General features: G+C 49.1%; 1 protein-coding gene across 2 annotated transcripts; it reads right to left on the bottom strand.

Moving 5' to 3' along the window:
- Window positions 1–72: 72 nt before the first annotated feature.
- THAP4 (THAP domain containing 4) lies at window positions 73–14,357 on the bottom strand. 2 transcript variants are annotated; one of them, XM_090147074.1, is made up of 6 exons: window positions 14,021–14,357; window positions 12,407–13,563; window positions 4,909–5,068; window positions 3,068–3,177; window positions 2,136–2,239; window positions 73–397 (listed from the first exon to the last, which is right to left on the bottom strand). In XM_090147074.1, exons 1-6 carry the CDS (start codon window positions 14,326–14,328, stop codon window positions 278–280), a joined length of 1,959 nt encoding a protein of 652 aa, XP_090003200.1. In that variant the 5' UTR covers window positions 14,329–14,357; the 3' UTR covers window positions 73–277. The 2 variants fall into 2 exon arrangements, with proteins under 2 accessions (XP_090003200.1, XP_031452365.1); XM_031596505.2 differs by lacking the exon at window positions 14,021–14,357 and adding an exon at window positions 13,696–13,961.
- Between the last annotated feature and the right edge of the window lie 37 nt (window positions 14,358–14,394).

The raw sequence follows: 14,394 nt of genomic DNA, 5'->3' as shown, positions 1-14,394 counted from the left end.
TATCCAAAGGCCCCATTTGCAGAGCAGACAGCCTCAAAGACCACTCAGCAATCACACCCAAAAACACAGCCATAAAAATAAAAGCTTTTATTATTATTATTATTTTTTTATATATACCATTACAGGAACATCCGCTAACATTCTCACCAGCATGGGCAGCTCTGCACGGCCGGGGCTGAGCGCAGGTACCCAGCTCCAGCCTTCACCATCCTACATCCCCGAGCCACTGCTGCTCCCGGGGCACATTGCCCAGCTCCTCACCCTGGCCCTCCTGGCATCAGGGTGTCACCTTCTTGTAGGTGATGTGGAGGTGCTGTGTCATGGGCTGTGTAGTGGTCGCCATGGAGACTGTTTGTTCTAGCTTCCCATCGGAATTGAGACGGAATTTTCTGGTAATCTGAGAAAGGGATAAGAAAAGAAATATCTCATTAATCAAGCAAACTGCATTCCCCACTAAAAGTTTTCTGCTTGAGCGATGGCTGCTCTCAGTGAAGTGTTTTGTGGGACAGCCAAGCAGCAGACCTCTGCGTTACACTGCCTGGCACCATTACAGCCACCCCCTCCTACAGACAGGCCAACAACCAGCAATGCCTTCCCCATTCCTCCTTGCACTGTTCCTACTGCACTAAACCTCCCCAGAATCAACCTGTGGTTACCCTGTGGAGCTACAAAGCTGAGGAGCTGTGCAAGCAGAAGCCCGAACCCAGATATCAGCGACTTCCAAGCTGCTCAGGCTGTGTTCAGATCTGGGTTTAGCACATGTTGTAAGTCTGCTCTTAGGTGTCTATTTAATAAGGAAGAGAAGTGGGGCCATTGTATGTAAATGGTTGGTTCAAAATAATACTTAAGAGTACTGCTCCATCTGCCCAGCTCTTAGGGACAGCAGGATGACCTGCAAGTATGATTAACTGGCAGTTAATTAAACCAGCCCCATTTAGAAATTTCTGCAAGAAAGAAGAAAGTAAAGATCGTTAGGAGCACAGTGTGGTCAAAAAGCACCCCATGGATTCACAGAGCATTTCTCTAACAATAGCTGCCTCACCATAAGGCTTCTGCCAAGTGGATATACTGAAGTGTACACATCCCTGCTCTGACCCAGCTCCCTTTCACCTTAACAGCTAAAAAACCAACGGCCTTTCCAAAGAGCCACGTTCACATCACCACCAGGGTGATCCACACAGCAGTGGAAGGCCAGCAGGAAGACACCAGGATCTCCGCTGCTCCAGAATTTCAGCTGGTCTTGAAGACGTGGAAGGGAAAGGAGGCTTTCACAGGCATGTTCATTTCCCATGAAGGTGACTCAAGGGCACATCCATGAGCTGCTGACAATCTGCGTGCTCTAAACCAGCATCCTGCCCCATTAACACATCTGTTTCTACACATGCAACATGTGCCCAATGCCAGCAGTAACACATCCCCTTCCATTTCAGCAGCCCGTGCCTGCCAAACACACAGCTGGTGCTCCTGCTCTTTTAAGACCACCTTGTCCTTATCAACCTACCCTCAGCTTGCCCTGGCTGCTTCCTGAAACAGGAACAGACAAATTAAAGATTGCTGAACAGCCTGGTTTGACCCGTTATCAGTAGCAATAAGAAATGGTGCATATGCAAATTGTTCTGATCTCATGACTGAAAACCAAACAGCAAAGGAGGAAATCCATGATGACTATCAGAACAGACACAGGGTGCTCTGTGTCCCACAGCTGTGGAAGGCAGACTTGGAAAGGACATGTGATCAGGCAGGGCAGTGTGGCAGGGATCTGTATCTGCAGAGTGGACTGATCCATGGCTGCCTCTGTAAAGAGAAGCCCTTTCCTGTGGGCTCAGTGCTGCTGTTTAGACAAGACTTTCCTATTTTCTTCCATAAGAACCTGCTGCTGCCATGGTGGAGACAGGGCTGTGGCTGGCTGCTCTGACTCAGCATGGCAGTTCTTATCTCAGTGATCCCTTTTCATCTTGTAATCTATGAAATGGCTTCTGAAAACTCAGAGAGAAGATAAGCAAGGATGCTGTGCAATATTTCCAAGAGCACCCGAGGCAATCTGTAATTAAAGCGTGTTAATCAACCTGTCCTCTCAAACAGACACCCCCTGGGCTAACATTATGATTTGAATTGCTGACCGAGCGTGAACTCACCTGCTCTACATGGGGCTTCTTGGCAAAGGAGATCCTGGCTATGGAGTGAGAAGCTATAGACAGCTCTTGACCATTCACCTCCCCTTCCTCCACCTCCACAAGACCTAATGAGAAAGCAAAGTCATAAATACAAAGGTTAATTAACAAAATGTCACAATTATTAGGCTACATAGACAAAGAACGTTTTTCCTTGACCTAGCACATATCAGCAACTGCAAATCCATGCAACCTCAGAAACATAACGCTACTTGGAAGCCCCAGCCAGACTTACTCTCACACTGTGGGATGAGTATCACATTGCAACTGGCAATTTTCCATTCAGCACCTGCTCTGTGGTCTTAGATCCAAATTTAAGCATCAGCAGGGTTTGAAATTTCTTCACTTACAACAGTGTAGATGTAGTTCTGTCTCTCATTTGGTCCCTGTAAGTGCACAGTGAGGCACTAGTTCCAAACAGTGGGAAATTCTCCTAGTTTAAGAGCTCATGGAAAGAGTGGGAATGATGTAACTCATCTGTACATGTTCCTCCTTTCTCTCTGCACAAAAAGACCTGGATGCCACAAAGGCAACAAGAATGCCACTGGCCCCTTATAACTGCCCATCATTAAGGCTGAGATTGCAACTCCTGGCATGAATCAAAGGGTTCCTTTGTTTTCAAAATCTGTGTCTGCAAATATCAGCATACCATTTTAGGAAAGGGTACCCCTCATCTCATGCACGTGTGATATTTGGATTTGTGGTCTCTTCCTGACTGAGACAGCCATAAAGCCTTGCTGGCTGGGCTAAACCAGACCCAGCAACGTGGTGCTCATTAATAGCAGGATGGAGGTGCTGAACCCACAGTGAAAATAAATGACAAGAAACTGCTAAAGAGGAAGAGTGATGAAAGGCACAGCAGGACAAGGCCCCCCCGTTCCCCAGAGAGGCAGTACCTGTGTTCTGGGCGCTGATGAAGGCCACCTTATTAGTGTCAGGCTTGAGGCGGATGAATCCACATTCTCGATGCATTGGTTTCCTGGTGTCCGGATGGAAGGCATTGAATCTGAGGGGAGATCAGAATACCAAAGCTGCTGTACTGCTGCACTGAAAATACAGGCTTTGGCCTGGTTTCATCTTAGAGGAAACCACATAGCATTTAACCACAAAAGCCAGTGTTATTTGTAAGAGGCCGACCATGCTTCATGGTAGGAAAATGTGAGTGTGTAAGAGGACAGCCCCTCCACACACACATCTAGGTCCCAAATAAGTGGAACCTGTTATTTAAGTTCAGGCTTCAGATTTTCTCTAAAAGCTAGCTCAGAAACTCCCTTGGGTTACAGTAAGACACAGCACTGATGCTGAAGGCATATTCCATCTCAAAACCTTCCTTCTCTCAAATAAACATCTAGCCTTGCAATATCACCTTTATTAAGCTTTTAAATCTGGCAATCTTTTTCTTCCTTGCACATTACTTGCCACTGGCAGTAACACTGCACACTTATTTCTTCCCCACCTCAAAAAGAAGAGCAAAATAAATCAGCTCAGATGCCTATTTAGGCATCTTCAGGATGCCTTACAGCTGCACACTTGGTCATCGATATCACGGGTGTTATTTATGTATTATTACACATGATCATAAATTACATTAGCACTCCTGAATCTACACAGGGGACTGAATTAAACAGCAACTTAAACTCACTGATAGCTGCATAATACATTGGACTACTCCACTGATGTATTATGGCTCACATATTCCAGACTCACCTCTCTCTTTTCACATCATTTGACTTTCCATTTCCATCTCCTCACCCTCTTGTGAGAAGGAGGCAGAGGCAAGCTCAGAGCTGCTGCATCAGGCTGCATCCATGCTGAGGGCTGGCCTGGCAGCCCAGCTGTGCTCTGCAGCTAGTGCAGCCTATGGAGCTGTGCATCATGCTGAGATTATTGAGACTCCAAGTGCGAAGGAACTGAACTAAAGCAGTTTTCAATGCCTGAACAATTACTTGCCACCATACAGTTAGGCTGTCTGCCCAGCATCCTGCTTGTTGAATGTTTTATTTAATTTTCCTCCAGTTTTTTTTTTTTTAAGGAGAAGATTGAGGACCAGTTTTAAGCAAACAAACCCAGGAGCCACAGCACAGCGCCTTCATTCATATCCGTAAGTGGCAGCTTGAAAAGCAGAGTGATAGCAGTTCTAGGATAACATTATTACCTGAGGATTCATTTCTAATTAAACAGCTGCTGCTGGCAACAAGAACAGTGTCTTCTCTGGTCAGAGGGACTGCACATCTTCTGCCTAACACATGCACCTGGAGCACACCACATTAATGTAGAAGGATAGCAGACCTTTCAAAGACAGGTGCTGAACCTGCCCAAACAACAGCGATGGCTGAGTCCAGGATGGGGCAGTTCAGGGTGCACATAACCCTCAGGACTGGCAGGCCACATGAACTGCACACTATGCCCCTGTCACGGTGACCCTGTATGGGTACACATCAACAACAGAGGTGTGAACTCGCTTGTGAAAAGCCCTGTGGTACTTCCAGGCTGGTGAATCTTCACAGTCTGCAAGCATGCAGCTCTGGGCACGTCACAACAGCACACCCATTTATCAGCAGTTTTAAAGGGAAACAAACAAATCAGGCTACCCAGCCACATGTCATTACACCCTCTTGTTTGGTAAATGAAAACTTGTTTACTTGGAACTGGAATAGAAATATGAACAAATCTCCCTGCTGCCACACCTGCTGTGATCCAAATGTTGCTGCCAACGCAGCCAAACCTCCAGACTTACGAGAAGTTGAGCATAGGCTGTCCCACGTGAGAGATGTGCACTTCTTCCAGGTACTGGAATGGCTTCATGGTGGGGAAGGTGCCATCACCTGGCGGGTCTGAGAGCCAGGTGCCCAGCATCCAGGAGAGGGGCTCCATCACGGGGTTCAGCTGTGGGGTCTCTGTGGAAAGAATGAGGATGGAAGATTGGTGGATCTGCTCGGCAGCTTTGGTGGAGGGAGAACATGAAACACTTTGGAGATGCATCAGGAATGCCCAGCTCCACAGGGCATACAGCACAGTCGTGGCAAGCAGGTCTGCTTTCAGGGCTGCCCTTGCCTTACCTATAGGGAAGGGAAAGCACCCTGCCACCTCCAGGCTGGGACAGAGCAGCCTGTGATCCCAGGATAAAGAAGGACACACGATAACTGATATCAGTGACACATATCCAGAGCTCTGCCCTGGTTTTTCTCAAGCACTGAGCGACCAATGCTCCTGTTTGGTTTGGAGGCCAGAGAAATGAGTCCTCACTACAGAGGAAAATCAGGCAGTATGCATATTCAGGATCAAAGTTTACTTGTCTTCTTTTTTAAGAGATTAACAAGTTGTGCAAAAGGAAGCAGGGAAAACTCAGAAATCACTCTGTTCAGGTGCTGGACGAAGGCTAAGTGTAAAGCACTGAAAGATGAGGAAGCACCCAAGTTAAAGCATAAAGCAGAGGAAAAAACTACTTCCTCTGGTCTTTGCATTTATTGCGAAGCAGCCACAGTCTGCTTCACAAAGTTGAGAGGCTCCTGTTTTAATTAATCATTTTAGAAGAGCTTTGATAAGCAGCAGTTTTTTATTTCAGGGGCTGTAAGCTGGAATAATAAAACAGGGAGCAAATGAGACAGGCATCTGAAAGTCATGCTAACAACGTAGACAGTTCCTAAGATGTAAGCAAGGAAAGTGATCTGGCACCCACGTGATCTCAGGAAAGACCTCTACAAATAGAGATGTGGGGGCCCACTGAAAAATCTGGGTTAGTTATGTGATGCAGATGAATAAGACTGAAGCACTTGGAGCAGGGCCTCCTCCCACTCGTGTGCTGACTGGCAGGTACTGGCAGGCTGAGTCTTCCACACCAAGTGATATCATCCAGGAATAAGCTACCTGTCTGGCTGCTCTAAAAGGAGAAATGTTGCCCCAGGAAGGCAATGCTGTGGGTAAAAAGCTGTTTGCTCAGTCCAAGCCTGAAGTTCTTTGCAAAGAAACCAGCACAGGAAAACACGAGATCTCACTATGAAATAAGGTGTTAAAAACCTACAGCATCAGGGCATCCCTCTGCAAAGAGCACCCCATGGATCTGGGCAGGCAGCACTGCTGACCAAATGGGTCACTGCAACCTGCAAATGTCCAACAGTACTTCAGGGCATTTCCCTTCTACCTGTACTGTCAGCAGCCCAACTGACAGCATGTTATTTTCCCATGCAGCACAGTGATTACTGATCACCAAAGGCCAAAATTACTGCTGCAACAAAGTGTGCTTCTAAACCGTTTCTTTGCAATCTCTTTTCCCTTTCATTGTGAGCGTGGGCCATTTGAGAGCACAGAGAGCTTCACTGCTGCGTCCAACCAGCATTTGCCATCCACTTGTTACCTGCAGACAGACATTATTTAGCTTCTGAGCTTGCTGCAGGCCTAGAAACCCTGGGCAGTGAAGAGAGAAGCTTGGGGAAGGCTGGCAGCCTGCAGCTGGGCTGCTGCTGCCCTCTCCTGGGCCAGGAGCTGGCAGCAGAGCTGAACACCAGGACACTTCTCATCACCAGAGAGCTTGCTAATACCGCTCTTCAGTTTATCTTGCTTACCTTGCAGCAGCTCAGGAGACTGCATCCCAGTGACAGATGGAAGAAAGAGCTTTAGCAAAAACTCAGATATAAAAAGACACTGCACACTGCTGCTTCTTACCCTTGGCATCGGTCTCTGGTTGGTAGACTTGGTCCTTTTATCATCTCTTGCAGCCCCTGTGCCAGGAGCTGAAAGGTGGGAAAGCAATAGCAGGGAGGCAGCAAGAGAAAGTGAACTCATACTAGAGGCAGAGGCACTCTGCTCTATCAGGTTATACATTTTCATGAAGCATCCATAAAACCTCTGCTCCCCTATGAAACCCAACTGAAGGCTGTCACCACACCCAAAAGCTATGATCACAGCTTAGAAGACAAAAACAAAGTCCTGCAAGCAACGTGATCATCTAAATATCATTTCCCCAGGAGGCTGCTCAGGCCACACTTCCCCTCTGACTGCTGTGCCCAGGTCTCAGAGACACAGCACTGTCTCAGCTTCTGGCCTTGCCCCATCCCTCTGAACTTATGGATCCTTCCCTTTGCAGGGGTGTTAAAGTCAAATCCCTCCCTGCATGGTAACAAGGTCAGCCTGCTGCCCAGACACTGCAGCAAGGAACAACGCAGTCTCCTGCCATGAGATAACCAGACCAAGCAATGCCCCAGCCATGGCTACATGGGCGTCAGTCACTGTGATCCCTGGCACACAAAGCTACACTGGCACAAAGCCCTATGTGGTTTTATCAGCAGTGAGAGCAGCCAGTTAGCTGCCAGTGACACAGCCACCCTACCTCACCCAGGATGGGGAGGGCTTGCTGCATGATACTTAAGGAAAAAGAAAAGAAAATCTCATGCAGCACCTTCCATCTTCAGTGTGCAGGGTGTGCAGCCAGCAGCCTCCTGCAGTCCTCCCTTCGGCTGAGTCACTCACTGGATTTGAATCAGCAGCAGCAACATGCTGCTAATTAAGAGCAGCCTCCTTCTCTGCCCTTTTTTTTTTTTTTTTGCATGTTTAATTACAGAAGGAGACTTTAACCCCCGCTGTCCCTCCCCAGCACTGCACCCCCTTACACTTTGCTGATGCTCTCCCCCAGCAAGAGCAAAGCACTATGTACTCAGCTGTGCTCTGGGGGGGTGATTACATTCAGAGTCTCATCTTATGCCCTGTATTAGTAATTAATTTCATAACCAAGCCCCCATGTGTTACTGCCTTCTTCTGTGGTGAAATATTCCAGTGTCTGCAGCCACCACCAGACTTCTCCTGCAGCACAAGGCACACAGAAGACACTTTTTAAAAATGACACACGATTATGAGAAACCCAAACAGCCTAAGGAAAGCTTACCTCTGTGTGTCTTACTTGCTTTCAAGTTTTCCTTAGTTAGCATTTTCCTTGCTTCCTAGTCACAAGCTATTGTATTTGTGCTTTTTTTGGTGTGAGTCATTGCCTACTGACTTCAGAAATAAATGCTTAACACACATATGCTGTACAGCTAATGAAAAAAAATAGAAACGAAAACAGACCACTCCACTGAAAAAGGACACAGGAAGAGCAGCAAAGCAACAAGTCTTTTTTCCCCTTTCAAGCTCCTTTCTCTCCATGGGGACAGCAAAAGGGCCCTCTTCTGATCAACTCAGTCCTGGAAACAGAATTCCTACAGTGAAATGTCTACCTCAGTCAGCTGCAGGCTGAAAAGCCTCACCCAGCCTCTCTCATGTTGCCTTCTGACACAGATTCAGCCCCATTCTTAACCTATGTGCACACATTCTTACTCCTTATCTCCCACTTTGCTTACTTTATCTCCCTCCCTGTGTGTAACAACCACTTTACAGATCAGCCTTCTGTCCTGGCCATTCCCATCCATTTCTCCTGGTAACCGAGGCAGAAAAGTTGCCATCAGCACTTCCCATTCTAGACTTAACTTATTTTTCTTATTCTCACACACCCCAAATCTCTTCCTACTGTTGCTGAGGAATTAGCTTTGCTGCAATGAACAAAACCCACTACCATCTTGGTGGAAAATGCTACAGCTGTAGAGGCATCAGGACTCCAGCTGTGCATGAAATCAAATGTTTAATGTTTAAGTACATCTCCAAAGCTCCCCAGCTATGCTTCATTCACACAGAGGAAGTATTTGAAACAACTGTACTGCTGTGAAGTTTTGTATGCATACTGAAAAACAAATCTAAACTGGAAGAAAATATTTCCCGTGGATTTTTAGCAAAATTCTTATTTTTCACATGCACCCATTTTGCAAACTCTCCTGCCTTTAATATGACCTTCATGAAGGGAGACATGGAGTTTGGAACAGGCTCCACAGCAGCTCAGAACTCTGTGTTTTCAAAGCTCTGCCTCTCTGTTAAATACATACCTTTGAGTCACATTGAATCCTACCTGCATCTGCTCCACTGCTGGCCATGGCGGGCTGAGTTATTTTCCTATCTCTTGGTCTAGCTCTCTAATCACCTTTGCTCACCAGATCGTGTTTTGCACTTGGTTGATAAGATGGCTATAAAGGAAGTGATCTCAACATGAGGTAAGAAGGCTATCCTGGTGCCTGCTGGGAGATGTAGTTTCAAAAAGAGATCAAACTCCACAGCGTCAAGGAGACATGATCTTGTGAAAGCAATATCTCCTTCCTGGCTCCAAGAATGGATGCAGCTGGCAGAGCTGAGAAGAGCTGGGTAGATGGCACGGGTGCCTAACAGGAGCACTGCACAGAGCAGCCTCCCTTGGCCCTGCACTCCATGTTCTTACCAGGACACCAGGTCTGTAGTTCTTTGCTTGCTCTGTCTCTCCCTAATTTCTCTTGACACATCCTCTTGATTTTTGGAGCACCTGACCTTGCTCTGCCTGGTGCACTGTGCCTAGCCATGCTCTGTTGAAGTATTTCTCAGTCATTGGTCTACAGGCATCAGAGGTGGCCTATGAAGCAGAAGAAAACATTTTCCTATCAAAAAAGCAAGCAAATTCAGACTTTAGTACAGAGACATCTCTAGAAAAGCTGTGCAGGAAACAGCCCTGGGCTTTCCCCAGAACCAGTCAGTAGATCCCCTGCTATGAAAAGCTGGGGAATGCCACAATCGTGCACCATGATGGCTTGGGCACGCTGTGAGCAAAACTCACCCACACTGAGGCCTGATCCCCAAGCACAGTTGGCAGGGACTGCGTGCAGCACTCTGCAGAACTCTGCTTTTCCAGCTAGCTTGGTGTGCTGCTTGGGCACAGCCAATAGCAGTCTCCTCGTGCCTTTGGGTAATGCTGCCCTACCATACCACGCATGTGGTGCCCTGTTCTCCAGCTTTCCAGATAAAGAGTGGCCATCCGGCCTCATATACACGTAGCTTGAAGCTGTAAGCCATCTGAGAGTGCTGGGGCACATCAGAAAGCCTTAAAAGCCTCAGCAAATCCACAGACCAGACTCGGTGATAAGTGCAGTGGGCTTGGAGTGCAGCTTGGGTGAGCAGCTGGATGTCAGGCAGCAACAGCAGGGCTGTAGGGATGGAAGCAGCAGCAGCAACCTGCGAAATCAGCCCCATTGCCTATGCTCTTTACACTCCCCATCCCTAAGCCTTCAGGGAAAAAAAAGATGCAGGCTCAGGTTTATGGCTGTTAACAGCACCTCGTTGACGCATCCTATGATTTAAGTCAGTTGAAATGTAGCTACTAATAAAGACTATAATTACTATTAAGCTAATACTTGTTACCTCAGTTTTTATGAATATCAAAAAGCCTTCTTCAACTCGGCATTGCATCACAGTACAATTTAGTGCCTGCACATAAAGCGGACTCTGCCCAGCAGCACTCAGCTGCGCTTAATCAGGTATTTGGACTGCCATAAACTAGGACTATGAGCACAAGAAAAACAAGGCAAAGCAGAAGTGCACCAAGATTAAACTAAAGCAAAAGCCTTTGAGAAGTCACCAGCAGAATGGTTCCACAAGGAGCCATTGGCCACATCGGCCTCCAGCTTTGCTGGTGAGAGACAGCAAGATAGATAACATAAAATGTCAACTTCTTAATGAAGTGATCATCATCTTAGAAAACTGAGTATGTAATTCTACACATATATAGAAGAACATCTATCACGAGAAAGAGGGCAAAACCCTACTGCTTCCTAGAAAAAAACATTGCTCAGAATGTTCTTCCTGCAATTAGCATCTCACTGCAGTCATTTCAAAAAGGTTAGACACCTTTTTTATCTCTGTGCGCACATTTATGAATGATATTTACAGAATCCTGGAACTGTATTCAGTTATTTTCCGTAGTCTGACAACAAAACTGTATAAAAATATAGACTAGAAGACATAAATACAGAGACTATGACTTCCCACACTGGAGAAAAAAGCAAGCCAGTCTTTTCCCAAACCAAAGTGTGAGTTGGGGAAAATGAAAAACACACGGAGAAAATAACATTGGGTATCAGCCTCTCAGTCTTTTGCTAGGGTTTATTTTCTTGCAGTTGAGCAAGGAAGCAGGCTGTGCTGCAAGGACCTGCAGAACACATCTTCCTGTGCTGGTATCACATTTCTAACCATGCCTAACGCCACGCAGCTTCTGAAGATGAGAAGAAACCTCACAAAGGACACGGAGGGAAGAATCACCGTGATGAGCATTTCCAACACACCCAGACAGCCACGAGTGGCTGCTCCATCAGGAAGACCCTGAGTCACACATCTGTCGCAGCGTAACCCTGTGTTTTCTCTGCAGCCATACAAACATCAAATATCATTAAATCCTCAAAAGCTTTTCTCTGGAATTATACCTTGCAACTAGAGTCACTGTACAAGTTTTGTCAGTGCGCAAAAGATTTATGTCAAATCACTTTTCTTGCAATAGAAAGGGGTAAGGCCTGACCCAACTCCTGTACCTGCATTTTTAGGCTACCATGTCCCTCACTGAACTTCCATCTGTCTTCAGGTGTCTCAAATTCATTCTTAACAGCTAGAGAACTAATTCCTCTCTCTTCACACTCTTATTACCCTGCTTCCTGACTTCTGCCTTCTGCAGATGGGAATGAGCAAAATGAACCCAGCACTTCAGTCAAAAAGAATGTCCTCAACATGGTGACAATACCATCATAATTGATGCCTCTGACTTATATATCCCAAAGCTGAGTGGAGCACGTGAAATCCAAGACCAGAAGCACTTCTGCATCATTAGAGAAGACTAGGACAGCTTTCCCAGATACCTGCTGTCTGTGGCAGCTCATTGATACATTGAAATATTTCAGACACCCTCCAAAGATACACTGTAACACAACAAATGAACTAACTAAAATAATCCACAAAAAAACAAATTAAAAAAAAAAACCTCAAAGGAGTTGTTTTCCATACCAACAACTAGCTTCTTGCCCATTATCTCAGAAAACCACACCAAAACAACACATGCTACCTGTAACTTTGGGGCAGTGGAGTTTAGAGAGTGTGGTAATAACTTTGAGTGAACAGTCAACACTGATGTGGAAAAGGAAAACAACAGGCTTTGGGGATAGGAGCAGTAGCTCACGTGCCCATAAACCCATCTAACTCTTCTACCTGCATCTCTTGGCCCAGTCCAAGCTACTATTTCTCTTTCCAAAAATGCACCTTTCTCCTGTCTTTAACCTGCTCTCCATCTGTTTCATCTCTAACTTAAAGAGCCTCTTTTTGTTCAGAAATTGAGAATTCTGCCTGAACGCAAAGACACTGAAAATACTGACCACAGTCCTGGGACAGCAGGCTGTTCAAGTAAGGGATACTGATCCTCTTCAGCTCATCCAGCTTCTCCTTCAGCTTCCTGACTTGGCTGTCTGAGCGGCTGATCCTCTGCCTCAACAGTTTCAACTCCCCGTTCTTCTTCTCTACCTGTTCACGCAAGCAGCACACTTGGCTTTTGCTCTGCCTGGAGGAGAAACAGTACGAGTGGAGGGAGTCGATGAGCTTGCAGGCTCCCGAGGCCGACATGATGACCTCGTTGATCGACATGGGGTTGGCATCCGTGTCGCCCTTCCGTCCCACCACGGCCTCGGCAGCAGGCTGAGGGGTCAGGTCTGCCGGGGATGCTGACAAACTCTGGGAAGGTTTCTGAGGGGTCGCAGTGAGGGAGGAAGTAGGGGAGTCTTCCGCTACAGTCTTATCATGTCCCGTGAGATTGCTACTGCAGCTTGGTTCCACATCTCTCTTTGGCCTTTTCCTTTCTAGCTGCTCTTTTGGGAAAGACGGCCTCTCTCTGGTATGCTTAGAGGAAAAGCTGTAGGAGTGAAGGGAGCCGATGAACTTGCAAGCACCAGAGGCGGGAGGCGTGAAATCGTCCACCGATATGCCGCTCCTGTCCGCCACCCAGCTCCCCATCCAGGAGCCTTTAGGACAGTCCTCCGCAGAAGATCTGTCGGACTTTTTCTGAGGTCCGGGCTTCGCAACTAAGCTATCGCCTAACGTCCTTCTCCGGGGCCCTTCCAGCTGCCCGTGGAGATGCTCTTCCTCCTCAGACATCGACCCGATCTCCGCTTGCAGAGTCACCTCCTCCATCTCGTCCGTCCCTTGCATCACCATAAGGTCCTGCTCGGGGGATGAGGACCTCTGCACTACCTCACAGCCTCCTTCCCTCGGGCCCTCCCCATCCTGCAGCGGGACCTGGCTGGCTATTTTCCTTCTGCTCCTGACATAATCCAGGTTGTCGCGCTTCTTCTCCGCAAGCTGGAAGATGGTGGGGACGGCGGTGGGCTTCAGCAGCCGGTGCTGGTCCTCCAGCCGCCGCGAGAAGCTGTCCTTGGTGAAGTGCTCGCTGCAGAGGAACGAGTACTTGGTGGGCGTCCAGTTGTCCCTCTGAACAGCCTTCAGCCACTGAATCAGGCGTTTCGAGTCCTTCAGAGGGAACCTGCCGACGGAGGAGAAGAGCGTGAGCGCGGCAGCGGGGCGAGCCCGGAACCCAGGCCCCGAGCCGCCCGGAGGGGCCGAGGCGAGGCCTCGCTGTCAGCCCCCGGCCCGGCACCTGCGGGGCCGCACTCACCTGTGGAAGGAGACGGCGCCGCGCAGCGCCTTGCCCTGCCGGTTGGAGCAGTTGGCGGCGGCGCAGCAGATCACCATCTCCGGCCGCGGCCGGGCCCGCCCCAGCCCCCCCGCCGGCCCGGCCCGGCCCGGCCCGGCCGCCCGCCGTACAGCAAGATGGCGGAGCCAGGTCACCCCGCCGCCCCTCCGCCCTGGGGAAGGGGTTTCTGTACGGCGCTGCCGTCAACCGTCATGGCGGCCGCCGTGTGGCCGCCGCCATTTTGGCCGAGGGGCCGCCGCGCGGCGCGGCCGCCGAAGGAAGGCGGCTCCCCGCCCCGCTCGCTTGCCTCTTCCTCGCTGCCGGCCGTCCGCCTCCCGACGAGCGGCTCGGGCCACCACCAGCTTGTCCGAGGCGATCGGGAGCTGCCTTCCCGGGGGCGGAGGGGCGGGGCCCCGCGGCCTCCGTACAGCACGATGGCCGCGCCCGGCCGCCGGAGTTCCTCGGGGCGTACTCCCGGCGGGCGGCTCCCATGGGCGGTGCCGCCGGACCGCTCGCACGCCGCCGCCGCCGCCGCCCGGCCTCCCGCGGCCCCGCCTTTCCGTCGCCGACCCGCCGCCTCTCCGCGCTCCGTCGCAGCGTTCCGTACGACGACATGGCGGCCCCCACAGCGCGCTGCGGCGCACCCGAACTCGAGAAGACAGCCAATCGCCGCGCGGGCCG

Source organism: Phasianus colchicus, chromosome 10 (assembly GCF_987193195.1).
Source record: "Phasianus colchicus chromosome 10, bPhaCol1.hap1.1, whole genome shotgun sequence".
NCBI lineage: Eukaryota > Metazoa > Chordata > Aves > Galliformes > Phasianidae > Phasianus > Phasianus colchicus.
This window is presented reverse-complemented; position numbering and strand designations above follow the sequence as displayed.

Bases quoted from the DNA above. Each gene is read 5' to 3' on its own strand.
- THAP4 (XM_090147074.1), bottom strand. From the start codon at position 14,328: ATGTCGTCGTACGGAACGCTGCGACGGAGCGCGGAGAGGCGGCGGGTC. The intron at 3,178-4,908 runs GTAAGTCTGGAG...ATCTCCCCTCAG, and splicing joins CAGCCTATGCTCAACTTCTC to ATTCAATGCCTTCCATCCGG. The intron at 398-2,135 runs GTGAGTTCACGC...TCCCTTTCTCAG, and splicing joins AGAAGCCCCATGTAGAGCAG to ATTACCAGAAAATTCCGTCT.